The following is a 27,656-nucleotide window of genomic DNA, read 5'->3' as shown; positions in this document are numbered from 1 at the left end:
TGTAGTATAATATCATGTTAGGACAGCTCCATTTTACACCAAAATTGGTTCTATAATGGCAAGCCACAGAGACATTTTAAAGTATTTTTCCTTTCTAGCTTTCCCTCTTTGAGAAAATTGGGTCTCCACAGGAAAAATGACAAATCATCGAGTTATCAGGGATAAGTACTTTTGCAAGTTTTTAGCCTTGGACCCGATTCTCACACTTGTAGCGATCTAATTCAGCTATAAAACCAAGGCAGGTAATAACAAAACTAAAGATTAGGTCCAAGATGGTATTTGGGACCCAACTAGAAACAAGCAACCAAAGTAGTCCTATATATCTGGACTGTTAACATGTAGCCGAAACACACCTTTTTTTCCTTCTTTTATGTTAATTCAACCAGTAGATGGCACTGACAGAGCAATAACAACTACTGCTTACTTTATAATAACTCTTTTCTACCTTACTTAAATAAAATAAAAAATTGTATTCCCATAATGTTAAAGAAAATAGTTCTCCTGCTCATTACTAGGAGCAGAACTAATCACTATCTGTTATCTCCTCCTTGGAGATGAGTAGAAATGCTGTGGGCAATACTGGAGACTGTCCTCTTGAGACAGAGGGATGCACTAAGAGCACACGGCTGCATAATGTTGTTTCCAAACAGAAATATAGAAACAAGATAGGTTTTTTATTGGCATTTAGGCCTACCCTTCTATCATGGTGCTAAAGGTTTATACTGAGACTTTGTCAAGATATATCTATATGCTAACAGCTCCCATTATGCATCCCGGTACTGCAAAGTAAAGTAACTGTAGGGGCTTTCTACTGTGGCTCCCACTCAACTATGACTGACATAATATATGTGAACTAAATGGATTTCTGCCCAAATGAATAAATTTACCCACATTTCATTGTGTGCTACTCCATTAAACTGAAATCTGTGCTTAATCTGCAACAATTATCGGCTTGTGATAAACACAGCAAAAGCAAGTTTGATTAATTCAGTGGTAGAAAACAAGTATTTCCGACTGCAGTGTATTGATTTTCCAAGAAGCAGTTCTACAAAAATATAAAAAGCTGTGGTACATATGTCTGGAAATGAGTAATCATATACAATAGGGTTTTCTCAAGCTATATGCAGTAACTACATGTTGTTTCTTTTGATTTCACATTAATTACAATATGTGTGTGTGTGTGTGTGTGTGTGTGTGTGTGTGTGTGTGTGTGTGTGTGTGTGTGTGTGTGTGTGTGTGTGTGTGTGTGTGTGTGTGTGTGTGTGTGTGTTGCCAGAGTTTCTCTAGCTTGTACAATGGATTTGAGGTACTGTGTCCTTGTCCTTGTTGTTAAATCAAACCAATTACACTGTAATTGGTTGTTTTGGCCAGATTGTTGTTTTCAGTATGAGCTTATATAGATGTTGCTTTGCATAAGGTGATTTTTGTGATAGGTTGCAAGTAAGTTTTGTTGTAATGATTTTTCTGTGTAGACCTCAGCTGTAAAACATAAATGCAATCCTTTGTGTAGTTGTGTGTACTTTCACTTTCCTTTTCTAACAAGCAGGTATAGTTTTATCTCAAAGCTTTCTTGAAATTCCAAATCTCTTCTTGACGTTTAATAGGTCCTCTTAGCACCAGTTCCTTAGAGCCATGTCAGTAGCTTTAGTCTTTTCATGTGTAGCCTTTATATGATTTATAGCTGCTACAGTGCACCAACACTTGTAGGTAGGTAGGTAGGTAGGTAGATAGGTAGGTAGGTAGGTAGGTAGATAGATAGATAGATAGATAGATAGATAGATAGATAGATAGATAGATAGATAGATAGATAGATAGATAGATAGATAGATAGTATTGCTTCTTCATCTTCTATCATCCTTACTTAACAGCCATGAATCTGTATTGTGGATATCAAGATAGCTTAGCAGCCCTTTGATTAAATGAATAGACCAAGTTTAGAGGACATCTGTTAGCAGATCTGGGAAAAGATTACTCAGCCTCATCTCATACAGACAGAGTAGCAAATGATGTAATTAAGGCCACAAAAATACTGCCTCTTGGCCTTGGCCTCTCGCCTCATTCAATCTTTTGTAGTGTAATATAATAATACGATTCCACTTTACAGAATGCACAAAAAATAAATAAAATATTGAAATTTCTGTTGCTTAATACACTTGAGAAATCGTAGAGCTGTCGACTGCAATTTTAAACAGAAAATTAATACGCTTAGATTAAAATCTTTGTGAGATGTAGAAGTAGAAGATAAAGAAATTAACATGACTAGCAGGCCAGACTATGGGCCAAACTAGGGCACTGCATTCATAAAGATGATTTATATACCAGAAACACAAAACTGATGTAATGTTCTTACTTTACATTCTAATTGATTTTTTCCAGACCTTGTTTTCTATGGCCCTCAGTTTGTTGTTTCTGAAGCTGAGATGAGCTTCACAAGCTTTGAGGACTAACAGATACACAAGTCATTAAAATACATCACTTTCACTGGTCTTTCTGTTCAGCTTCCCATGATGCAACTACTATAGGGTAAATCATGTAATGCCAACAGCTTTATTCTGGTGTCCAACTCTAATTCTGTCATGTCATCTCAAGCAACTAAACCTCAGACCTTCTGTACCTAAAGGCAGCTTTCAAATGAGTCTAATTTCCCTCATCTGCTTCTTTCCCACGCTCTAAAGCCTCTTGGCCTATCATGTCTTAAGTCTGTGTTTACAGAAATATTTCCGAGCTCAGTGCATGGACCAGAAAAACTCTGGTTACAGGATGTAACATTTATTTGGAGATTATTCAGTATACTAGAAGTTTTATCACTGGAATATATGCTACATTATCCAAGTGCGTCAAAAATATTACAGAAAATACGACAACTATTACTATTCCTAATAAAGAAGGAAATGCATGAAGTGTGTTACTAAGATTAAGCCCCAGTTTTGCCCAGCCACCAACCCTTGCAATGAAGAAATACCTAACACAGTATGACACATACTGCGTGTGTGTGACTGTCTCAATCTGCCCTTTTCCAAAGAACTTCAATCATTTAGTTTCTCTGAGCAGTATGCTTCCAATCCCAGCAAACAGCTGGCCTGGCATTTAGAACACATGGGGATTAGTGGGTTGATTTATTTAGAGGCTCAATCCAGAGTCTGACCATTGCACCACTTATGATGCCAAGATCACCTCTCTGCTGGCTTGCTGATTATATTTTCATTTTTCTTCTATTGATTTCATCCATATTCTGCATGTATGAAGAAGCCATATTTGAATGAATCTCACAATTTGCTTATGTTTACGATCAATCTAAATCATGTCTGCATCTTAACAATATACTTTCCTATCTATAGATGCATTTAGAAAATCAAAGTCTCCATTTAGGGGTTGTAAGAAGCATTTTACAGTTTATCATATATTTTTCTTTAATTGATTCTGTGGATTTTTATTTCTGCTGTGATTGTTAACTACTGCTGGATTAAACTAATCTGTAGGCGCCTGATATTTTACATCTGGCTTAGTCTCCTGAGTCAGTATAAGCTCAGTTGGCAATCATATGTTTTTAGTTTGCCACACAGACAGGTTGGCAGAAGCCGTGTGGGCGTGTGTAGAAGGTGCAGGTGTGTCAATGTGCTTTGATAGCGTCGTTTAAAAAAACAAAAGAATCTGTGAACCAAAGTGGATTTCCCACTTGCCATCGTCTCTCATTGGTTGTCACAAGGGCCTGATTTGCATATGGTGGGAGTGTCCTGAGCAGGCAGTGGGATGAATGACTTGTTCAAGTCAGATAGAAATAAGGCATAGCACTTAGCAGAGGTCTGCACAGCTCAACGCTCAAAATGCCTGGCTTACTTAAGCTGCTCCTCTTCCTGCTATGAGTGGAAAGTGCTACAAACGGACATAAACATGTTCAACAGCAGACATCCTAGACTCAGCAAAAGAGGAAGAATATGGGTAAGTTTCACAACAATTTGCTTCACAAACAGAATTTAATGTTACGCAGCTACACATATGTTAGATGGCTTTGTGAGCACCATTTCATATCATTAAGGCAGATATAGGATTAGGCCCTTATACATCATATTGTTTTTCATCTTTCTCTTAAACTTGTGCAGATAAACCTTGATTTCATAACAGTCTAATTTCAGGGCCTGATTTAAATACTTCATAAACTGAACATATGGATGTTATTTTGTTATTTAGGTTTCAGAACAGCTCTGTAACTGATAGGAAAACAAAATATTTATTTTTAATGAGAATAAGAATAATATATCCCAAATACCTATTTCTTTACTAACTTTAATTAAACCACAACATCTTCATCTTTTAACATTTTTTCTTGTGTTTACAGGGATTGTGCATCCTTTTGCTTTACACCAACCCCCTTTCCTGTTTGGCAAATTTCAGTCAAGCAAAAGAGCTCATCTATAAGATAAAGGAGGGATTACCAAGGGGGACTTTTATAGGAGCTATTGGAGTAGATTTAAATTTGGATTTCTCTGTTGACCCCCCCTTTATATTCAGTCTCGCTCAAAAGAAGGTCAGTGAACAGTATGTGAACCTAAATAATACCACCGGGGAGCTTTACACATCTGCTACAGAGATTGACAGGGAGACTCTCTGTGCTGATAACTTAGAGGGGCAGGGATGTGTCCTCTCACTGGATGTGTTTGTGCTGCCTCAACAATACTTTCAGCTTGTCAAAGTAAAGATTCTCATTGAGGATGTTAATGACAACAGGCCAAAGTTCCCCACAGATGAGATCGCTATGTCTGTCCCTGAAAACGCACCAATCAATGCTCGCTATGCAGTAGAGCAATCGGCAGTTGACCCAGACCTGGGTCCTCATGGAGTGCAAACCTACTGGCTGGTTAATGACTTTGGAATGTTCACATTGGATGTTGAGGAGAATGAAGGAGGTGAGCTGACGCCTTTCCTCATTGTGACAGAAGCTTTGGACCGAGAGACTCAGGCGGAATACATTACCGATATAATTGCAGAGGATGGGGGGACCCCTCCTCTACTTGGTGCTGCGACTTTGAAAATCGTCATCACGGATGTGAATGATAACTGTCCCCAATTCAAAGAGTCACAAATTAATGTCACTCTGCATGGGAATACCACCAAAGGGGTACATTTGGCACGTCTGCATGCTTTTGACCCTGACCTTGGTGCTAATGCTCAGATCAGCTATGCTTACAGTGAACGCGTGCCAAGGGACACCAGGAGCTTGTTCCATTTGGACAAAATTACAGGAGTGATCAAGCTCGCAGGGAAAATAGACACTGGCACAGCCACATTTTACAAACTCACTGTTCTGGCTACTGGACCTGGTTGTATTCCTGCTGTAGCCACTGTTATTGTCCATATCATCAAAGTTGTCACTGGACCCCCTACTCTCATACCCCGGTACATTGCGCCAGAAAAAGATGGGGTGGTAACAATAAAGGAATCTGAACCAGCTTTTTCTCCAATTGCTTTTTTTACTGTTAAAAACATTGATAAGAACCAAAGGGTGGACTGTTATTTGGAAGGACCTGGTCCCTTCAGGTTGAGCCCCTATCAGCTGTTCAAGAATGAATACCTGTTGGAGACAACAGAGCCCTTGGACTTTGAGAGGACACAGGAGTATGATCTTATTTTGGTTGCTAATAGCACCCGTGGGATCGTTATCAAGACCTTCCTTAAGGTGCAAGTTTTGGACGAGAATGACAATGCCCCTGTGTTTCAGCAGTCTTTGGTGGAGATATCAGTTGAAGAAAACAATCCGCCAAACACTTTTCTCACTCAGCTCCAAGCGTCAGACCAGGACAGTGAAAGCAGAGGGGAAGTTCTTTACCTCCTCGGAGGCGACGCCCCTGGTATTTTTGTTGTGGATCGAGTTACAGGTATCCTGACTGTGGCCACATCGCTGGACCGTGAGGAGAAAGAGACATACCGGTTCATCGTGAGAGCGGTGGACCAGGGGACACCCAGAAGGGAGTCAATTGCAACAGTGGTGGTGACCGTGCAAGATCGCAATGACAACAGTCCACGATTCATCAACAAGGATTTCACTTTCTTTGTGCCAGAGAACTTCCCAGGTTATGGTGAGATCGGTGTCCTCTCTGTGACTGATGCTGATGCTGGAGAAAATGGCTGGGTGGCCCTCTCCATCCTGAATGGCAGTGACATTTTTATGATAGACACAGGCCGAGGGGCACTGAGGGCAAAGACATCACTGGACCGGGAGCAGCAGGGGACCTACCAGCTATGGATCGAGGCTGTTGATGGTGGGGAGCCTGCTCTCTCCTCTGTCACAATGGTTACCGTGCTGCTGCTGGATGTAAATGACAACCCACCAATCGTCCTCTTTCCTCAGTCGAATCAGTCTTACATGCTAGTGCTACCCAACACTGTACCAGGAACATCAATCACAGAGGTGTACGCTGTGGATAAAGATACAGGGATGAATGCTGTGATCGCCTACAGTATCATTAAAAGGAAAGGCGGTGAGCCCGGGTCTTTTGCCATTGACCCAGAAACAGGAAATATCACATTAAAGAGGGAGCTCAGCAATCGTGGCCTATACAGCCTTCTGGTGAAGGTCAGTGATCATGGTCAACCTGAACCTCTGTACTCAACAGTTATGGTTAACTTCTTTGTCAATGAAACAGTGAGTAATGAAAGTTACATTCAAAGTCTGCTGACCAGAGAGGCTGACATAGAGGTAGAGGAGAGGCCCTGGTACATTGGCCAGATGGCAGAGGGGCCTGAGAGGTATGAGCCGTTCCCGTGTCAGCCTGTCCTCATTGCTCTTTCAGTGACGTGTCTGGGGCTGTTCTTCTTGGTTGTCACGCTGACGTCTTACATATGCTGTAGGAGGTTTAAAAAGAACAGGATGAAAAGATCAGAAGTGGAAATACCTTTAAAAATTCAAAATGACTCGATGCAGGTTGTGAACAGAAAGCTCAGACAGATCTCTAACATCTGATGTTCAGTTGTTCACTCGTTCAAACAAAAAAAACACCACCACTGTTTACATAAATGTTTACAAAACTCACTGTAAGAACTTTCTCTTACATGAAGTTCCTCTTTTGGGCTTTGTGATGATTGTTTTTTGTCATATGCCACCACTTTCTGTCAACTGTTGGCAGGCAGCAACGGTGTCATTACAAAAACATCACAGTAACTCAGTGAATATTACCAAGGTCCCATGTAAATACTGTATAAAAAGATTTACAACTTTATATACAAGTTTTGCATTTGATTGGTAAGGACAAGAGACACTGCTTTAGAGAAAAAAATGCATCTCTTTAGACCATCTGTCACTTGTATTGGTTATACAAATATAATTGAAAAATAAATGTATTTCCAAGTTAAATGTTTATCTATATTCATGAGGTAACCGTGAGGTCTGTAATACAGAAAAGGGCAATCAAAGTGAATTGGAAAAGCTAACACAGAATACGTGAATGCCATAAAACGTCGTTCTATACACGACAACCGCAATGACAACAGACCAAACTAGACTAACAAACAAACTAGACGTTTCTTCACACGTTTTCACTTGTGTCTTACTTTCTACTTTTGCTCAGATGTTGTGCAATAATATAGTACATATAAGTGATAATTGAGTGATATAATGTTAGGTTAAAAGTTCCGGGGGAAAAAGCTTGTAGGTGCACCTTGAGTTTTTTTGTTTTGTTTTGTTTGTTTGTTTGTTTGTTTGTTTTTGTCCCCTTTTCTTTTCTTTTTATCAATAAAAATTCCGTACAGCTGTTGTGCCAAATCAGCACAACAACAAAATAATCACATTTTCATCACTTTGCTACTGGAACTGTGTCCAAACTTGTCAAAAAAGCTACTTTTAAGTTAAATACATCACTTTCCTTTATAGAGTCATGCAATTCTCAATGTGTCTGTGAAAATATGCAAGTGTTTGTGATAGACTGTTTGTAACTATTAAAGATACTTTATTTTTATAATACACTGGATTTTATTCTGTATTGATTTCATTATGTCTTGCTATCACACATATATATCCATTATTATTATTATTATTATTATTATTATTATTATTATATATCCTACATGCACTCAGATGTGTGTGTCTAAACTTGACTGGTATAAATGTCATTTATATGCTTAAAAGAAAACAAGCCTGTAGTTTAGATTAAAATAAACTGAAAAACACAAAGAATGGAAATATACTTTAAAGTAAGGAAGGAAATTGATAGATACTGATTGGCACCTAATAAAAAATACATTTAGACTTCATCTTCTTCATATATCAAATTTGGTATACAAATTAAGTGCCTGTTGGATCTTACGAAGTGTGAGTGTCACTGAAGGAGTTAAAGATCAAAGTACATGATTCTGTATTATTGTTGCCATCACCTGTGAAGAACAGACCTGGTGAGGTAATACCAAGAGTCCCACTAAGAAGGAAAAACATAGTGCAGCTGCTCGTGTCTGGTGTGTTTGAGGATCAAATTCACATTTCTCACCTCTCTTGAGTGGTATTCGCAATCACTGTGCTTTTCATTCCACAACAACTTTGGGATATATCTGGAAAGTGTGAAAGTGCTTCTGACACATTCTCCCCCAACAGATCAACTCAGAAAGCCTTTTGGTTTTAAAGCTGCTTTTTCTCTGCCCTGTGCTTCTTTGTTGTATTTGTATGTTTGCTATGAAAGTTATGTGGGCAAAGAGGCTTCAGGACTCTTTGTACCTGGGCTAACTACTGTATGCACCCTCCCAAGTGATGCACTCTGTTGTGTTATATGCCTCTAAAACCAGTTCAGGTTTGGCTTTCACAAGACAGCAAGAATGCAAACAAACCTGTATTGAGAGTACATTCTCCAGCGCAGTTTCTCAAGTAAATACCAGCCTTATGTTTTTAACAGTAGCACGTCATTAACGCACAGAGCACATCAGGAACTGGAAATAGCTCCGTGTAATCCTTAGTAATCACCTTGGGCATATGTATGCTGGATGCATACTATAATGTATTTCAGACAAATAATAATATGGGTGACATAAAGGAAATCAACATCATTAGTCTCATGTACTATCAGAGCTGTAAATGATTGGCCTGACTTTAACATTCATTAAGAAAAAGAGTAATCCAGCCGCACATTCAATATACTTCCTATGGTCTTAACCTCCTAGGACCTGGCGTCCACATATGTGGACATCACATTTTGGGTTATTTAGACCAAAATACTCAATTTTGCTCAACAAGGGCCTAATATCCACTTACGAGGACATTAAACTGCTACTGTTGTATCGAAATTTTAAACGAATATCCTCATATGTGGCTCTCGTTTTTCTTAGAAACAAAAATTAGGTAAAAAAAAAAAAATCTGGTAATAATTCTTTGTTTTTACATTAATTAGGACCCAATCAGCCCAAATATCAAAGAGAAATTAAAAATGCATGCCGTGGAAGAGTTCGGGTCTTAGGAGGTTAAATATTTGTATTAACTTAAAATATGAATTTCTTTGTGTTACTGATTAATTCATTTTTTGCTTTTATCAAGATATTTTTAGATGTATGTGACTACAGGAACTGGAAGGCTGTGTTATAAAAAGCCTTCAATGCTAGAACATCATTGCAAATACAGGTGCTATGTTAGTCTCTCCTCATGTGTCAGCCAGAGGCGATACTCAGTCTTTGCCTTAATAATGTTGCTGATGTCATCCTACAGTAACTTAGTAACTTCAAGTAGCTTAGCCCAGACTCAGTTTGTCTGAAGCCAAGTGACACATAATATAACAAATTTTGCAGATTTCTTTTCTTCTCTCTTTTCTTTTCTTTTTTTCTTGCTCTGAGCAAACAACTACAGATTGTGATTAATTGCAGTAATAACAACTGAGGTCTCACTTTAGTGTGTCTCATTTCTCTTTCACCCGTTCTGACTCTTTCAATAAGTCGTTTCATTCAGCATGTTGAGACAGGAAACAGTCATACAAGACCTTTATGTCTGTGCTGGCCTAAACCCAGATGTTATGATGATAGAGTATGGTTCAGTGTGCAATAACAAACACTGGTTTCTATTAATAAATGGTAAGATCGGATCGGATTGGATTTATTTCATTTTAAGATGTTTCAATAGGTGAAAAGAATACATTTGGCTTCAATATTAACTCTTCTCTTGTATGTCTCTGTTGTGGCCTACAAGCTGAAAAAAGCACCATGCTATTTCTCACATGTTCACTTTTAGTACATATAAGTAACGTTTCTTACTATAATGGAAGTTTTGATAACTTGCTGGTCTGGAGGATTTGTGTTACCACAATGCCACAATCTACCAGAAGTGCACATCATCCAAGAGCTACATCTAAGACTCTTAAAGTTCATGACAGTACAGACTGTGGCAACATGGCTTTTGCAAAGTTGCATCTGAAGAAACAATAAGACTTCTGGACTGACAAGACCAAAGTGGAGACATCTGGTCATAGTGCACAGCGCCACATTTGGAAAAACCAAACACAGCATATCCACAAAAAGCTCTCATCGTAACCGTAAAACACAATGGTGGGAGGGGTGATGATTTAGGTTTGTTTTGCACCCACAGGACCTGGGCACCTTGAAGCCATTGAGTCAATCAAACACTCCTATGTGTACCAAAGTATTGTAGTCAAATATGAGGCCATCTTGGACAAAAATTGATCATGCAACTGGACAATGATGCCAAGCACAGCAGAAAAATCTACCTGACTGAAATTCTGTGAAGGGGCCTGCATAAAGAATTGCTCACAATCTGAATGAACTACAGCTATGCTGCAAAGAAAAGTGGCTCAATATTCCTTCACAATGATGTGACAGACTGATAAATACAAGATTTCTTTGGGGTATCCAAACCTGCTGCATGAATCTGCACCCCTAGCTATTTGTTCTGCAGTCAAAAAATCAAGATATTTCAGCTGTACTGTATCCTTCAGTCCCACCCAGTCTTCCAAAGTACCTTTAACCTTTGCTTTTTGTTTTTTCTAATCTTCAGGAGACTGAGTTTGATATATGTGTCTTGTTACATAAATCCTGTTCTGGGTTTTACATCTCTAGAAACAGATGGAAAGGGGGCCAAAAAGACAGAGGCACCCCACAGCTTTTCTACATGACTGATCACTTCAAGTGGTGATCCTGCTGATAGCCAGTTTGATATCCCCAGACCAGGACAGAATAAACGTGATTTAAATCGTGTTCTTGAACTTGTGACAGACACCCTTAGTTTTCTGTGTTTTATATTATATGCGGCTACAACTTTCGATGCATTTATTGATGTGGTTGTTCATTTGTTTCAGAGAGGTCTTTCTTCATAATCTCATGCAGATACACTGAGAAATTACAGATACGGTTCAGCTATATTCCCTTCCATCTTTCTCTCGCTCCCTCTCTCTCTGTTTCTCTTACCCTCTCTCTCTCTCCGCTACACCCCACCCCCCCTTCCAGGAAAGTCTATCTGAAATTACATTAAATTCTTAATGGTGTAGACAGCAAGTAATTACCATCAGTCACAGCCTGATCTCATTTCCAGATTGGCTTTATTGTAACGTCCCTCCCTTGAAATCAAACAAATAAAGACACAATGAGAGGCCCAGGTAGAGTTACAGAGCTCTGCTGAATAAGAGAGGCTATGTTTCCCAAGTTATGACATCAAATACGACTGCCCCTACCACCACCACCGACACCACCCCACGCACACACACATGCATACGCACACACAAATGGACTTTGTTCAATCTTCAATAATGCATCTCCATATTCCCCCCACTGAAAATCACTGCCTTTGATCTGAAACATCTTTTATTTGCTCTGATGCAACAAAATATAATCCAATCGCACTCTTTTGATCCTGCTGTGGATTACGTTACTAATTTTCTTTAGTCCTCCATCCCTATTTTTCTCTCAGTTTCATCCTGTTTCATCCCAGCAAAACACAGAGGGGCTTCTAGGGAATTAACTGCGTCAATTTATTTCAGAATAACTTCTTTTTTTTTTCTCACGACTTCTTACAATTTAATATTGTCCTGTTCTGCCACTGTATGCAATATTAGAAACTTGTATTTTCTATTCTGATGTTTGTTTTATTTCAATGGCTAAGAGCAAAAATGATACTCTAGCTTAATGTTTTGGGCGTGTATTCAGATGATTCTAGTCTATTTTGACCATGGAACTAAGCATGACTCACTCATTTACAATCCTTTAAAAGGATTTTTGCTTCTCCTTGTTTGAACCGTGCTGAAGGGTTGTCTTTGACAGACACGTAATACTACTAGTAGTAATACGATGGCACCTATCCAAGATGGCGGCCAACTGAACGATGGCACCTATCCAATATGGCGGCCAACCAAACCGGTTTGAGAACCGGTTTGACCGGTTTCGTGCGTGTGCGCATGCGCGTTCAGTAATTCGATGGCACTAGTCCAAGATGGCGGCCAGCCAAGCCGATTTGACCAGTTTCGTGTGTGTGTGTGCGCATGCGTGTTCAGGTGTTGAAATACCACAGGGTATCAGAGGGGTTATATGAGTTTATGTGTTTTTAACGGGGTTTTAATTTAATCAAACCATAGGGTTTTTAATTAAACTATTTTTTCACTTAGGTGTATCGCAACATTCAGTTATGCATGTGTTCTTAAAAGCAATTCTTTGTTTCTTGTTTCATTCTTGGCGGAGTGGAAGCTGTTTTGGTTCACAGTGCGCCTTAACAAAGAGGGTGTGCTCTAGTCAAAAGTGTTGGTAATAGTGTTTTAATCACACTAATTTTCTAAATCTGACAATGTCTCAGCTTGCAGTGAGGCATGCATTTTATTTTATAAATGGCACAAATGGGAATTTCTTCTGAATGGGTGATGTCAGCATGTTCACAAGCGTTTCATTTAATCAAACCCCTAGTTTTAATTTAACTAGTTTTTACACATCTACTGGGGTTTCTTTCCAGGGTTGATGCGATCATTTTATTTAAAAATCGGGATTTCGGAATGTTGAACTAAGAGTGAGACAAAGCCAGCCAGCTAGTTTTTAACACAGTAAATGTTACAAATAGCATTCAGTCCTTTAGAAAATAAATGCTATAAGCAGCCAGTATCGCTCTTTTCATCAGCCCTTTAGAAAATAAACGCTACAGTGATACTTCTAAAACCAGTCGCCCAGACCCGCTCCAACTTTTCAACAGCTGGCTAATTGTTTGAATTTGTTCAGGATTGTAAAAGCCCACTGCGGGTATCACTTAGTTGTTGAGAGTACCATGCGAACAAGGGCCCAACCTATTGTTTAAAGTGGCCAGTATTGGCTCTTTTTGTAATTCCTCGACAAGGTAAATGGGGGGCAGGTGATACCAGTCGGGTGGTGACCCAGCCTATTGTCTGAAGTATCGGCTCCTTTGTAATTCCTTGAGAAGACAAAAGCCCTGTAGGGTCTCATTTAAATTGATTGGAGACATCTTGTTTCATTCTTGGCGGAGTGGAAGCTGTTTTGGTTCACAGTGCGCCTTAACAAAGAGGGTGTGCTCTAGTCAAAAGTGTTGGTAATAGTGTTTTAATCACACTAATTTTCTAAATCTGACAATGTCTCAGCTTGCGGTGAGGCATGCATTTTATTTTATAAATGGCACAAATGGGAATTTCTTCTGAATGGGTGATGTCAGCATGTTCACAAGCGTTTCATTTAATCAAACCCCTAGTTTTAATTTAACTAGTTTTTACACATCTACTGGGGTTTCTTTCCAGGGTTGATGCGATTATTTTATTTAAAAACGGATCAAACGGGCCATTTCTTCTGTAAGGGGTTTCATGGTTTCAGAGTAGTTTTTAACACAACAGATAGTCGCAAATAACATTCAGCCCTTTAGAAAATAAACGCTACAGTGATACTTCTAAAACACGCTGCACACAATGTCACCTTTTCCCCCAAAGCAGCCAGTATCGCTCTTTTCAAACTAATCGTCTTTTAAATACACTCATTTTGTGATTCTGGTGTCACACCATGCACCGATGCAAGCATTTTATTTATTTAAAAACGGATCAAACGGGCCATTTCTTCTGTAAGTGGTTTCATGGTTTCAGAGTAGTTTTTAACACAACAGATAGTCGCAAATAACATTCAGCCCTTTAGAAAATAAACGCTACAGTGATACTTCTAAAACCAGTCGCCCAGACCCGCTCCAACTTTTCAACAGCTGGCTAATTGTTTGAATTTGTTCAGGATTGTAAAAGCCCACCGCTGGGTATCACTTAGTTGTTGAGAGTACCATGCGAACAAGGGTCCAGCCTATTGTTTAAAGTGGCCAGTATTGGCTCTTTTTGTAATTCCTCGACAAGGTAAATGGGGGGCAGGTGATACCAGTCGGGTGGGGACCCCGCCTATTGTCTGAAGTATCGGCTCCTTTGTAATTCCTTGAGAAGACAAAAGCCCTGTAGGGCCTCATTTAAATTGATTGGAGACATACCTTTCTTTTTGGAAACACCCACCCTATATAAAAAACACGCTCAGAGCCCGATACCCTGAGCCATTTACGCCTCAAGATTCGCTGCAGAGCACACCATTTTCTTTGCGATCATCAACACTAACATCGTTCTTTATAACATGGACATCGTAAACGGTAAGTAAAACAAAACCTATTATTGGATTTTTAAAAAGTGTTATGTTAACATATTATAGGATATTCAAACTATCTTTTTTTCCTAAAACAAAAGCTTAATTTTTAGGAGTTCGGGAGAACGGCCCAGGACCCTTTTCTTTAGAAACGGGCGCTTTTACAGCTGGAACTAGTTCTCTAACAGGCACAAGGTGTGTACAGCATTACTGGATTTTTAAACGTATGTATGTTTTAAACTAGCGATTGTTTTAAATTATGTAATAACGTTTTTGTTTGTTCCAGGGTTAACAAACTGAGCAGGAAAACATTCAGACACCGCTACCACAGAGCCCTACCTTACATCAGGTGTGTATACAACGGGATGTATAGTTGTGTATTTTTTTTTAAAGGGGTTTAAACAATTACAAATGTTCTAAACTGACCGTTTTACACCTACAGAGCCACGCCAGAGAACCGGGTGTGTGGAGAAGCAGGACCATCCCGAATAACGCACACTACAAGGTAAGCATAGGCATATATAAATTAGATAAAAAGAGATAGAGAGGGAGACACGCTTATTCAGTTTGAAATGGGTACATGTATAATATGTTTTAACACATGTCTATCTATCTTCACAGACTGCAGAACAGCACCCCTCCTCATAATGATCAGGACACCATACGATAGGAAGACATTTAAAGGACAGATCGTTGGCCATAACACGTGACGACTTTGGTAACGGCTACACTTTATTCTGTTTCAATCTGGAAGCTGACGAAGGACATTCAGGGAATGTGTCGTTAATTAAAACTGGGAACGTGAGATTGGAAACCCGTTTCAGAAATCCACTACCCCGTACAGTGAACCTCTTGTGTTATTCTGTATTTGATTCAGTCATTGAAATATCTAACATGAGACAGGTGCTCTTGGACTACTATTGAGACAAAAACGGTCATGAACACTATAGAACTATCAGCCGTGATCGGCAGCATTATCAATAAAAACACACATTTTCTAGGCGTGTTAGCCTATGATCAACTAACCACTGAACGGCTTCAAAGACTCCCTGCTATGTGTATTGTAAACACCCACCCTTCTACGATGCCAGGGGAACATTGGCTTGCTGTTTATATTTCGAGAGACAGACGCGGTTATTTTTTTGATAGTTTTGGTCACTCGTTAGACAGTTTTCCCCCAGCAATAAAGATGTTTCTTCTAAAAAACGGCTCCACTGTTTTATATTCAGGAAAACAAGTGCAGAACGACTTCTCCATCACATGCGGTCAACATTGTGTATTTTTTTTATATCATATGCAAAATGGTGTATCTTATGCCCGCCTGCTTAACATGTATGGGTCTGATTTAATTTGTAATGATGCTATGGTGTGTCGATTTGTCAACAACATACAACCTGTTGCTGTATGCAGTGATTATGTGTGTGTGCAATGTGGATACTGATATGTACTAATGAGAATAATAATAAAAACAACATGAGAGCATGATTTAATCGAGTCAATGGTATTTATTATCAAATCTCGTATATATATATATATATATATATAGATTCATAACATACTTTGTTTAAACATAAAAGAAATCAAACATTAACCAGTAATAAAAGACATAAAATATTTAACAGTAATAAAAGAAAATAAAACAAAACAATTTAGCAGCAATAAGTGAAAAAAAAACACAACAGTAGAAAAACACCAAACAGCAAATATTTTTAGCAGAAAAACAATTTCTGCAATAAGAAAAAAAAACCTGAATTCAAAAATCCAACCACTCTACAGGACCCCCCTTTATTTTGTTTTTTTTATTCTTTATTTTTTTTAGTGTACTATGTCGCAGCGGTCCACCGGGGGTGTTCTTTTTTGGTGTGTGTTTTAAAAAACCACGGTCTTCAGACAGTGTGTGATCGGTTTTATACAAGGCGACGGTCTTACGTATGCCTGTGTTAGATATGGCTGATAACGGTATGTTTAAATCTGAGAAAGCTTTTAAAAACTCTGTCCAACCGATAGGTCTCAAACCCTCAGAAGGTGTGTGTGTGGTTGTGACGGCTTTAATTAGATCATAAATGTGTGAACCAGGGATGGTTTGTTTATCAACAACAATTTCGCCTTTGTCATTGTAAGAGATCAAGTGTGGCGAACGGTTCACCGCTGATAGAATAAGTTCTGCATTCCTCCTACTCCTTTTAGGTATGTGTGTTAAAACATTCTCCGCAACAAGATCCCGCACCCCGGCATCACCATGAACAGGCAATGTGTCCGCCGCCTGGGGTTGCACATCCCTGTTAAATTGTTCAGGTAATGATAAAGACAGTACATTCTTTTCACGGGCACCTTGTCTCACAAGGGTGAGGTATCTTTGGAGAATATCGCTGTATTTTTTAGCCTTCTCATACACATCTATGTCAGAATCTTGTAACACTTGTAACATCTCCTTGTCCAACTCGTTCTGAGACTGTTGTCTGATGGTGCCTGTTTGCTGCTGCTGCTGCTGTTGCTTTATTAAGTCCAACTGGTGTTGGGGTACCAAAAACATCTTTTGCACATGTTCCATTTTCACCTGTTTGCTATCAGACTGGTTATGAAAGGGATTGCAGCCCCTAATAACGGCAGTAAAAACCCTCCAGATTGGTTGATTGTCTTTCTCTTTTTCAAAGATTTTATTTTTTTGTCTGCAATCAGTCTGATTATTGTTTTTTTCTTTTTTAGCTGTTTGTACTGCTGATTGGTCAGTGGAATGTTACCATGCAATACATTAAAGGCTATCTCACACAATGCATTGATAAAATCTAAGTTTGAATTACTAATAATAACTCTGCGTAGAGTAGGAGGAGCCCTGTATATCATCTCCAACAGAGACAGATTCCTCCGCATGCGTGATGACATCCTCTCACCTCTTTGCTGATTTTTGTTTTGGAATGTAAACAACCGGACGGTCTGACAGTAAATTTGTTCTGAGTCTTAAATAGTCCGGGGTCTTAGCTTTATAGTCTATTAAAAGATACCCGTATGTTGTCGATGTGGCATCATTAAACGCTTCTATAAAATATTTAGTATTACCCGGAAACATTTGCCTGGCTAAAAGCATAACCTGATATTTATCTCTCGGATTTTTAAACAATATTAGGTAATTAGTGTTCAAGGAAATGGTTCTACTGGATTTTCCCTGAATAAACAAATTCTGAACTAGATATATACAACTCAAATTCCTATGATGCACATACTTTGTGAACACATTTTGTACTTCTAAATTGTTAGCTGCATCGTTCATCACATCGTCTATAATTAACAAATTGTTCTTTTCTGCAGGCAGAAGGGTGTCATCAGCAAGAGATTCGGGTATACCGTTAACAAAGTTTATGTTTCTTATCTTAAGAAGCTGGTCATATAGTGTCTGCCAGCATGAGTATATATACACAATGTTATCAATGCTGCATGATATAATCCTGGAAGAGTTTTCAATTATGTTTTTAACAAAAAAAGTCTTGCCACAGTTACTGGGACCGCTGACCACCATGCTGAACGGATGCTGCAACCGGGCGTCAAACCCCTGTTCTAATTTAAAATCCATAAGGAAGGGTTGTGAAGTCTGGGAGCACACGGCGCTTATTGTAAACAACTTTAACTTTTTTCACAATGGTTTCATTCTTCAAATGAAGCTTCTTTTTATCGCGTCTGATGCTATCAGACACGGCAACTAGGTGTGCGTCTGATGTCTGATTGGCTACAAACTTGCGGACTAAACCTTTCAAGGAGTCGTGGGTGACAACTTTCGAGTTTAATGCATTCAGTGTGACGCCTTTACATTTGACCTGGGTCTTGCCCAGCGATGTGTGATACGCATAACATTTTGGCCCACCGGAAACAAATTCCGCTATGTAATCCTCCACACCATCCTCTCCACAATCTAATTCACTTGTGAGATCCCCCAGAAACGGACCTAGAGGAGGCATCCACTCGCCAGGGCGTGCCGTGAAAATGACACTGTCCGTGTCACAATACAGCACGCGCTGCTGCAAGTTGTCTAGCAAATCATACAGCATGAGTCTGGCGTGTGCAGTGGTCATGGCCCCGACAAAGACATTAACGTCCTTCACACGGGAAGCTCTACCATCAGCGTGGCGCCACTGCACCATTGCGACGTCGTCAGAGATGAAACAAAACTGACGCACGTCGTACTGGTCGCTAAACATTAGCTGGCTAAATCTGGAAGGGTCTGTAATGAGCTCAGATGATGCCATGTTTGACCTCATGCTGAAACGACCCCATAACGAGTTTAACAACAGCTTGTTACAGTTACGAACAGCTTTATTTACACAAATCTTGGATGGGTCTAGCATTATTCCCTCCTTCTCATAATACTCGTCTATGTACTTCTGCTGTTCGTCAGGTGTGTTCACATGTTCAGGATACCCCGAGGCCTCCTGTTTGAGTTTTAGGAAGGCTTTCACATAGTCTTTAAACAATGTGTCGGTCTTATTGGGGAAATGCCACACCTCATCAACAGCAAGAACCCTGTATCCCTTCTCAACAGCTTTTTCAAGCTCAAATGAGACCCATGTGCCTTTCAACACCCGCTCACTGTCACTGTGCCCGCATGCAGTATGCTGGTTCTGGTCTTCAGCACACATGCTGCAGAGTGGAAACATCAGTTTTCCATGGCATCTGTAGGGTAGGACGGGGTGAAAAAGACCCTTAGGTGGGAGCACTGTGCATTTAACAAAGCCGAAATAATTTTCTAGCTTGTCAAAGTTGGTGTAAATGACTTGAGGGTGTCCTACAGGATAGTCTTTTTTAGACTGCACTGTGGGATAGAGACTGGTGAAGTCGTAGTAAAATATTTTTTCATCACAAGCAGTCTTGTGGTACAGCTTTAGAGCATTTGTGCGACCGCCAAAAAGGGCGTCTCGGGGATTCAGGCGTTCTGGCTTTCTGTACGTATGCATGAAAGCCACAACTGCAGGGTCTGTCTGCTTCAAGGCAGCCCATTCACACTCCCACATCACTATTACGCTCACACTGTGTTGTGATCTCAGTGCATCAACTTTGTCACAAAACATGCGATGCAGCAGTCCATAGGATGCTTTGCTGACAGGATTAACTTCACTCTCGGGGTAGCATTTAACACAACCGTGGTGAAAACATCCTGCAAATTCATAAGCTGTATTACTTGTGGGGTCAAAACCGTCCACAAAATACGGTCCAACCCTCTGTTCGCCTCCTCTGAGAGCATGTTTTACCACTTTGTTGGTGGTGTGGGACACATATTGAAGCCATTCAATAGAGACGTTAGAAAACGTCTTGTTCTGCTCAACGTATGCCCCTTCATACGTGAGAGCGAGCGCGTCTCTAGGCAGAAACAGCGTTTTATACACACCCATACTAAATGCAGCCAGGGTGGTATACATGAATGGATCAACTTGAGTACAACCCAGTAGCGTGTCACGATAAATGATGCATGCTTTACGCAGGACATCAACATCGTTAACACAGTAACGCCTGAGTTCAGCCTGAAAATCAAAGGGATTCTGTGAGGCAACCTGGTACCATTCCATGAATCGCACCTTATCGCTTTCAGACATGTGCTCATAGCCGTAGAAGGAGGGGTCTGGGTACGGGCCCACATAACGCTCATTATCCCTCGTATTAAACCTGTGTGGGAAATGGCCCTTCTGCAGGTCTTGAAAACCTAAAGCAGAGGGTATTTTGGCAAGGCCCATGGGCAAAAAGCTGAACGAATCAATCCACCGCTGGTCATAGTCCCTGTCATGCATTAAAATCACACGGCTGCCGCTCATTATGACACTAGGTGTTATGCTCTGTCTGACAAAGTACTCGAGGAGTATGTAGTTATCAAAGCCAGATGCATTATGTGCTATGAAAGTGTACCCACAAAACCTTGGGCGTCTGTAATGCTGCACAAACGCCTCCACACACTTTAATGTATTAAATGTGAACTTATTGCCCTTCAGATCAGACGCACACACAAAGTTAGCCTCGTGTTTACCGTTGTGGTACCGCGTCTCAAAATCATATAAAATGTATTTATCGTTAGGCTTCTGTTTTTCAACAGGCTGTATGAAACACTGATGGTCGGAGTCTCCTGCTAATTTAGGTTCGCGGCAGTGCTCGCATCTAGGCTGCGCACATTTGTGTGGCAATTTCTTGGATTCTCTATATGTGGTGCCACAGTGCATGCAATGTTTCATATTATCACAGGGGATCATGTTGTGTTTTAATTCAGGTAATTTGTGTTGTTGGTAACAGTGTTGTGATTTGCAGATGCGGTTACAGTCGCTGCATTTCACTGTGGGTCCCCTGTGATGTTGACAGAGTGTGTAACATGTGTTACATCTATGTTTACAGCTGTGCTGTAATGGTGTATTATATATACTGTAACAGAAATTACACACATAGGATCCCCCCAAAAAAGCGGTCGGGTTTAAAATCAGGTGGTAATGTTGATTATGGAGATACATCATCAACGTGTTAGGGTTTGGCTCTTCATGTGTGTAAAAACATTCCAGGCGTTTACGCCCTTCTGTGTGGTAATAGATTACAATCTTAATGTTGAAGTGCTTCTCAAATTTACCGACATCAGAGAATGATACTTGCTGTGTGTCGCATAGACCTACTTCAGCATGCATCTGTTTAGCTGTAGCAAGTTTTTCATGCTCAGAGGATGATGAGTTTAATGAATGTGCTATGCATAGGGAGAAGCACAAATTGTTGTTTGTGTTGTTTGGTGTGTATAAATGTCTGCCTTTCTTTGAGAGAATCTCATCATAAGGTATGTGCGCCAGTCTTAAGCGAGACCCGCCACTACTGTTCTGAGCTACCGTGACAATAAACTCTAATTCATCATCACCGATAGATTCATCATTACTCTGCATAACTTGTGCAATTTGATCGAGAAACAGCTCCGGATCATACCGATCATCAGCGTTTAAAACAGCCTGAACATCTGAAGCCAGCGAGGGGCCACGCAGGACCACGTTTAGAACACTGCCCTGTTGGGATCCCGCCACAGCTCTGTCTATCACATTGGCTAAGCACTCGCGCACTCGCGCCGGCACTTGTTCTGGATGATCGAGACTTATACCCCTAAAATCAAGGCGTTCACGCAATTCGCGAGCATTAAAATTAGGTATCTCTCTAATGTGTGACTGAGAGCGGCTGCCGGACCCAGACTGCACAACGGGCTCAATAACAACTGCAGTAGCTGCAGCAGAGGTGACCCGGCTAGATTGTGCATCAGACGCAAAATCACCAGCAGCACAAGCTATATGGTTAGCATCAGTAACAGCAACGGCCCGAGCAACACCAGCTGTACTATCACTATTATTAGCAACAATAGCCCCATCAGCAATAGCAGACGTAGGAACAGTCTGACAAGGATGTGTATCGGATGAGGCTGATGCAGGCACCCTATTAAGTCTAGCTATAATATCGTCTAATTTTTTATCTGTTTCTTCAGCCCACTGCATAAAAGTCTCTAAGTCAAAACATCTAACAGGAGTGGAGGTTCCGTTATTATGTTTAAATAATTTATTTGGAGGGTCCATGGTCTGGATTTTAAAAGTCAGGGACTTGAAATTTTGCTGCAGATGTTGTCTAATGTACTACACACTTTGTTTATGAGTTTGGTAAACTGTTGCCTTTGTACCTGTGCTTCTTGGTGGTATTGATTGAGTCTAGCTTCAATCAAACATAATTTATCAGCTATTGAAGCTATATGACTTTGTTCAGCAGGCTGAGCGTCTGGAAGCTTTATGTAAGCATCATACGCCGCTGATATTTGAGAGTCTGTTATGCCGTCTTCTTCGAAATCTATGTGTGAATCAACGCTATTTCTGACACATTCTGGGGTGGTGGGTATATGAACTAGATCAAAATCTGACATGCTGTACTCAAAAACATCAGAGAAATCGCGAGGTAGCCACTCACTCGGGGGTGTTGCAGGTTCGCTGATGAAGATCGGTTCTGACTCTCCACTGTTGCACAAAGCTCCAGGTTTTTGTTGTTCTGGGAGGTCGATACTGCTTAAACATTCCAAAAACGTCTGGAATCGTATGGTGTCCTGATCATTATGAGGAGGGGTGCTGTTCTGCAGTCTGTGAAGATAGATAGACATGTGTTAAAACATATTATACATGTACCCATTTCAAACTGAATAAGCGTGTCTCCCTCTCTATCTCTTTTTATCTAATTTATATATGCCTATGCTTACCTTGTAGTGTGCGTTATTCGGGATGGTCCTGCTTCTCCACACACCCGGTTCTCTGGCGTGGCTCTGTAGGTGTAAAACGGTCAGTTTAGAACATTTGTAATTGTTTAAACCCCTTTAAAAAAAAATACACAACTATACATCCCGTTGTATACACACCTGATGTAAGGTAGGGCTCTGTGGTAGCGGTGTCTGAATGTTTTCCTGCTCAGTTTGTTAACCCTGGAACAAACAAAAACGTTATTACATAATTTAAAACAATCGCTAGTTTAAAACATACATACGTTTAAAAATCCAGTAATGCTGTACACACCTTGTGCCTGTTAGAGAACTAGTTCCAGCTGTAAAAGCGCCCGTTTCTAAAGAAAAGGGTCCTGGGCCGTTCTCCCGAACTCCTAAAAATTAAGCTTTTGTTTTAGGAAAAAAAGATAGTTTGAATATCCTATAATATGTTAACATAACACTTTTTAAAAATCCAATAATAGGTTTTGTTTTACTTACCGTTTACGATGTCCATGTTATAAAGAACGATGTTAGTGTTGATGATCGCAAAGAAAATGGTGTGCTCTGCAGCGAATCTTGAGGCGTAAATGGCTCAGGGTATCGGGCTCTGAGCGTGTTTTTTATATAGGGTGGGTGTTTCCAAAAAGAAAAGGTATGTCTCCAATCAATTTAAATGAGGCCCTACAGGGCTTTTGTCTTCTCAAGGAATTACAAAGGAGCCGATACTTCAGACAATAGGCGGGGGTCGCCACCCGACTGGTACCAACTGCCCCATTTACCTTGTCGAGGAATTACAAAAAGAGCCAATACTGGCCACTTTAAACAATAGGTTGGGCCCTTGTTCGCATGGTACTCTCAACAACTAAGTGATACCCGCGGTGGGCTTTTACAATCCTGAACAAATTCAAACAATTAGCCAGCTGTTGAAAAGTTGGAGCGGGTCTGGGCGACTGGTTTTAGAAGTATCACTGTAGCGTTTATTTTCTAAAGGGCTGAATGTTATTTGCGACTATCTGTTGTGTTAAAAACTACTCTGAAACCATGAAACCACTTACAGAAGAAATGGCCCGTTTGATCCGTTTTTAAATAAATAAAATGCTTGCATCGGTGCATGGTGTGACACCAGAATCACAAAATGAGTGTATTTAAAAGACGATTAGTTTGAAAAGAGCGATACTGGCTGCTTTGGGGGAAAAGGTGACATTGTGTGCAGCGTGTTTTAGAAGTATCACTGTAGCGTTTATTTTCTAAAGGGCTGAATGTTATTTGCGACTATCTGTTGTGTTAAAAACTACTCTGAAACCATGAAACCCCTTACAGAAGAAATGGCCCGTTTGATCCGTTTTTAAATAAAATAATCGCATCAACCCTGGAAAGAAACCCCAGTAGATGTGTAAAAACTAGTTAAATTAAAACTAGGGGTTTGATTAAATGAAACGCTTGTGAACATGCTGACATCACCCATTCAGAAGAAATTCCCATTTGTGCCGTTTATAAAATAAAATGCACGCCTCACCGCAAGCTGAGACATTGTCAGATTTAGAAAATTAGTGTGATTAAAACACTATTACCAACACTTTTGACTAGAGCACACCCTCTTTGTTAAGGCGCACTGTGAACCAAAACAGCTTCCACTCCGCCAAGAATGAAACAAGATGTCTCCAATCAATTTAAATGAGACCCTACAGGGCTTTTGTCTTCTCAAGGAATTACAAAGGAGCCGATACTTCAGACAATAGGCGGGGTCGCCACCCACTGGTACCAACTGCCCCATTTACCTTGTCGAGGAATTACAAAAAGAGCCAATACTGGCCACTTTAAACAATAGGTTGGGCCCTTGTTCGCATGGTACTCTCAACAACTAAGTGATACCCGCGGTGGGCTTTTACAATCCTGAACAAATTCAAACAATTAGCCAGCTGTTGAAAAGTTGGAGCGGGTCTGGGCGACTGGTTTTAGAAGTATCACTGTAGCGTTTATTTTCTAAAGGGCTGATGAAAAGAGCGATACTGGCTGCTTATAGCATTTATTTTCTAAAGGACTGAATGCTATTTGTAACATTTACTGTGTTAAAAACTAGCTGGCTGGCTTTGTCTCACTCTTAGTTCAACATTCCGAAATCCCGATTTTTAAATAAAATGATCGCATCAACCCTGGAAAGAAACCCCAGTAGATGTGTAAAAACTAGTTAAATTAAAACTAGGGGTTTGATTAAATGAAACGCTTGTGAACATGCTGACATCACCCATTCAGAAGAAATTCCCATTTGTGCCATTTATAAAATAAAATGCATGCCTCACTGCAAGCTGAGACATTGTCAGATTTAGAAAATTAGTGTGATTAAAACACTATTACCAACACTTTTGACTAGAGCACACCCTCTTTGTTAAGGCGCACTGTGAACCAAAACAGCTTCCACTCCGCCAAGAATGAAACAAGAAACAAAGAATTGCTTTTAAGAACACATGCATAACTGAATGTTGCGATACACCTAAGTGAAAAAATAGTTTAATTAAAAACCCTATGGTTTGATTAAATTAAAACCCCGTTAAAAACACATAAACTCATATAACCCCTCTGATACCCTGTGGTATTTCAACACCTGAACACGCATGCGCACACACACACACGAAACTGGTCAAATCGGCTTGGCTGGCCGCCATCTTGGACTAGTGCCATCGAATTACTGAACGCGCATGCGCACACGCACGAAACCGGTCAAACCGGTTCTCAAACCGGTTTGGTTGGCCGCCATATTGGATAGGTGCCATCGTTCAGTTGGCCGCCATCTTGGATAGGTGCCATCGTATTACTACTACTACTCTACGCTTGGGGTTGAATATGATCTGTAATTGAAGTTTATTGATGCAACTATATAGTCAAAGGTAAGAATGGCATTTTAGTGACATTTGAATAGTTCAGAACAATAGAAGAATTATATCAGGACAGATCTGCTTTGGCTAATTTCTTCAGCACGTTGTGTTGAGGTGAAAATGAGTATGCACCACAATATTTGTTACCAGGCGAAAGAGCCTGAACTAGAACATAAGATTTACAGCACAGTGTTACATTGCACCTGTGCTCTGGTGCTGTGGGGATCTCAGCCACAGGTGAGCTTTGACAAATGTATTTTTACATGCACACAGCTGAATCTTTAGGAGGGTGTGCATGTTTGTTTTTGCCATTACTACTCGGAATAATTATGTAATAATAATTTTGCACAGGTGGCACATATACTAGGGTCATTTTTGCAAAATGGATTACTATTTGAATTTCTTTTCTGTTTTTGCTAATATATTCATCCACAGGTTCTTTATAAATTGCAGTCATTTGTTAGTGATGACTCCCCTGACTGTTTTTTTGTTGTTGTTGTTGTTTGGGGGATAAAAATTTCAACATCAGTCTTACACTTGCATTTGGTTATTTATATGTTATTTTAATCAAATGACTCGCCAGTCCTAACAAATATTACATAAAGTTAACTGAGGAATGTGTTCCTCCTTTGCACAATGCAGTAAGTCAGGCCAGATAGCTTTCATGCATGTCCGCATCCTCACCACGCACAAATCCCCCATTAATACGTACACTATAGATACAAAACCAACAGCCTTAAGTCTTTTCCTGTCTTTAAACAATTCTCAGCCCCATTAAACGTCATCCTCTGTTGTTAGACTGTAAACAAGAAATGCAAAAGGCAGTCATTCCTTGTATTGATAGAGACTTACTTTGAGGCCTTTGTGCAAAAAGCTACAGCAATGTACTGGCGACAAGATTAAAAACTAAAGAGTGCCATCTTGCTAGACTACAAATTTAACCCAGAGGCATATAGACAACATTTTCAGGGCCTAAACAACCCTTAAAGCTGGGCCTACCTTGATTTCATAAGAGAGAATAGTATTCTTTTTGATCGGTGGCTTGTGGTGTTGCTATCAATCTTCCCCTCCGATTCCCATTTGTCCTGAGGAGCCACTCACAATCACACTGCTGTAAGCGTTTGGTGAGTGGTGAGCTTCAGTGGTGTACTTTGAGTTCTGATTGTGAGTTTAGTGGTGTTTTGATCTACAAGTGAGTAGTGTCTTGCTTTGGTTTGTTTAGCCATATCTTTTCTGTATTGTCTGATCATGTGCTTGTAGCTGTCTCTGAGTTACCTCATCTTACAAATAAAACAAAAAAACAAATGTTGTTTTTTTTAATCTGCTCTGTTTAGCTTTTTCTTTCACCCACATTTAACATTTGCTACTCCCCTCACCCATTAGCCATTTTTCTGGAATGTAACAGGAAGTCAACAAGCTCCAAGCTGTAATGGGGCTTACTGTAAAGTGAATCAAGCAGCCATTCCTTGGAGCAATCATTTCCACTCGTACCAACTGTTAAACTGGTTTTCTTCCAAACGATGCACTTGATGCTTGCTGGTTAATGCTTCTGTTTAACTGGAGCAGCAAACAGATTTCTAAGGAGAGCTAACTAACAAGTCGAACATTTTTAATGAATCAGAATTCTCTGATTAGCTGACTACAAGATCGCTGGCTCATCGGTTCCTGTTTTAAAAGAGTGCTTGATTTCACAGACCACTGACTCCCCATCCACTTTCTCTTCCTTCTCTCAGCTGACTCTAATTCTCCCGTGTCTCCTTCCAAACTGATAGGGAACACAGCTACACAAATCCTTTTAAAAGATGACACAGCTGGCAAAGGGGAACTTAATTAATATTTTCTTTTGCGCACTGGTGAAAAGCCATTTCAAAGGTCTCAAAGCCACTTAATTTAGAGCTGATATACTTTTGACAACTGTTCTTTTTGTCTGTTTGTTTTCTTTCTTCTGCAACTCAAGTGCCCAGTTAAAGTCAACCTCACCTCAACCGTTTTTA

At 40.1% G+C, this 27,656-nt stretch overlaps 3 protein-coding genes and 1 long non-coding RNA gene across 8 annotated transcripts in view; 2 read left to right on the top strand and 2 right to left on the bottom strand.

Moving 5' to 3' along the window:
- The window catches only part of LOC309702799 (uncharacterized protein), a 188,312-nt gene that overhangs the window by 145,268 nt on the left and 15,388 nt on the right, over window positions 1-27,656 (bottom strand). The gene's annotated exons all lie outside the window — the stretch shown is intronic.
- On the top strand, window positions 3,789-7,929 carry pcdh20 (protocadherin 20). Its single transcript, XM_082541140.1, has 2 exons — window positions 3,789-3,939; window positions 4,337-7,929. The coding sequence occupies exons 1-2, from the start codon at window positions 3,892-3,894 to the stop codon at window positions 6,956-6,958; spliced, it is 2,670 nt and encodes an 889-aa protein (XP_082397266.1). The 5' UTR covers window positions 3,789-3,891; the 3' UTR covers window positions 6,959-7,929.
- Window positions 17,675-24,262, bottom strand: LOC309688859 (uncharacterized protein). 5 transcript variants are annotated; one of them, XM_082504884.1, is made up of 6 exons: window positions 23,288-24,262; window positions 23,100-23,193; window positions 22,946-23,008; window positions 22,790-22,852; window positions 22,507-22,673; window positions 17,675-22,422 (listed from the first exon to the last, which is right to left on the bottom strand). In XM_082504884.1, exon 6 carries the CDS (start codon window positions 22,122-22,124, stop codon window positions 18,120-18,122), a length of 4,005 nt encoding a protein of 1,334 aa, XP_082361010.1. In that variant the 5' UTR covers window positions 22,125-22,422; window positions 22,507-22,673; window positions 22,790-22,852; window positions 22,946-23,008; window positions 23,100-23,193; window positions 23,288-24,262; the 3' UTR covers window positions 17,675-18,119. The 5 variants fall into 5 exon arrangements, with proteins under 5 accessions (XP_082361010.1, XP_082361008.1, XP_082361009.1 ...); XM_082504886.1 differs by having other exon boundaries at window positions 20,245-22,422; window positions 23,100-23,181; XM_082504882.1 differs by having other exon boundaries at window positions 17,675-22,673.
- LOC309689121 lies at window positions 23,232-25,065 on the top strand. The gene is made up of 2 exons (XR_014271265.1): window positions 23,232-23,370; window positions 24,397-25,065. It is a non-coding gene; the product is annotated as an uncharacterized lncRNA (long non-coding RNA).

The sequence above is a fragment of the Aulonocara stuartgranti genome, assembly GCF_965226115.1.
Source record: "Aulonocara stuartgranti genome assembly, chromosome: 1".
NCBI lineage: Eukaryota > Metazoa > Chordata > Actinopteri > Cichliformes > Cichlidae > Aulonocara > Aulonocara stuartgranti.
Note: the sequence above shows the minus strand (reverse complement) of the source record. Positions and strands in the feature narration are given on the sequence as shown.

Coding starts and splice junctions, on each gene's coding strand:
- pcdh20 (XM_082541140.1), top strand. CDS start 3,892: ATGTTCAACAGCAGACATCCTAGACTCAGCAAAAGAGGAAGAATATGG. Junction 3,940..4,336: donor GCAAAAGAGGAAGAATATGG/GTAAGTTTCACA, acceptor TTGTGTTTACAG/GGATTGTGCATCCTTTTGCT.
- LOC309688859 (XM_082504882.1), bottom strand. CDS start 22,124: ATGGACCCTCCAAATAAATTATTTAAACATAATAACGGAACCTCCACT.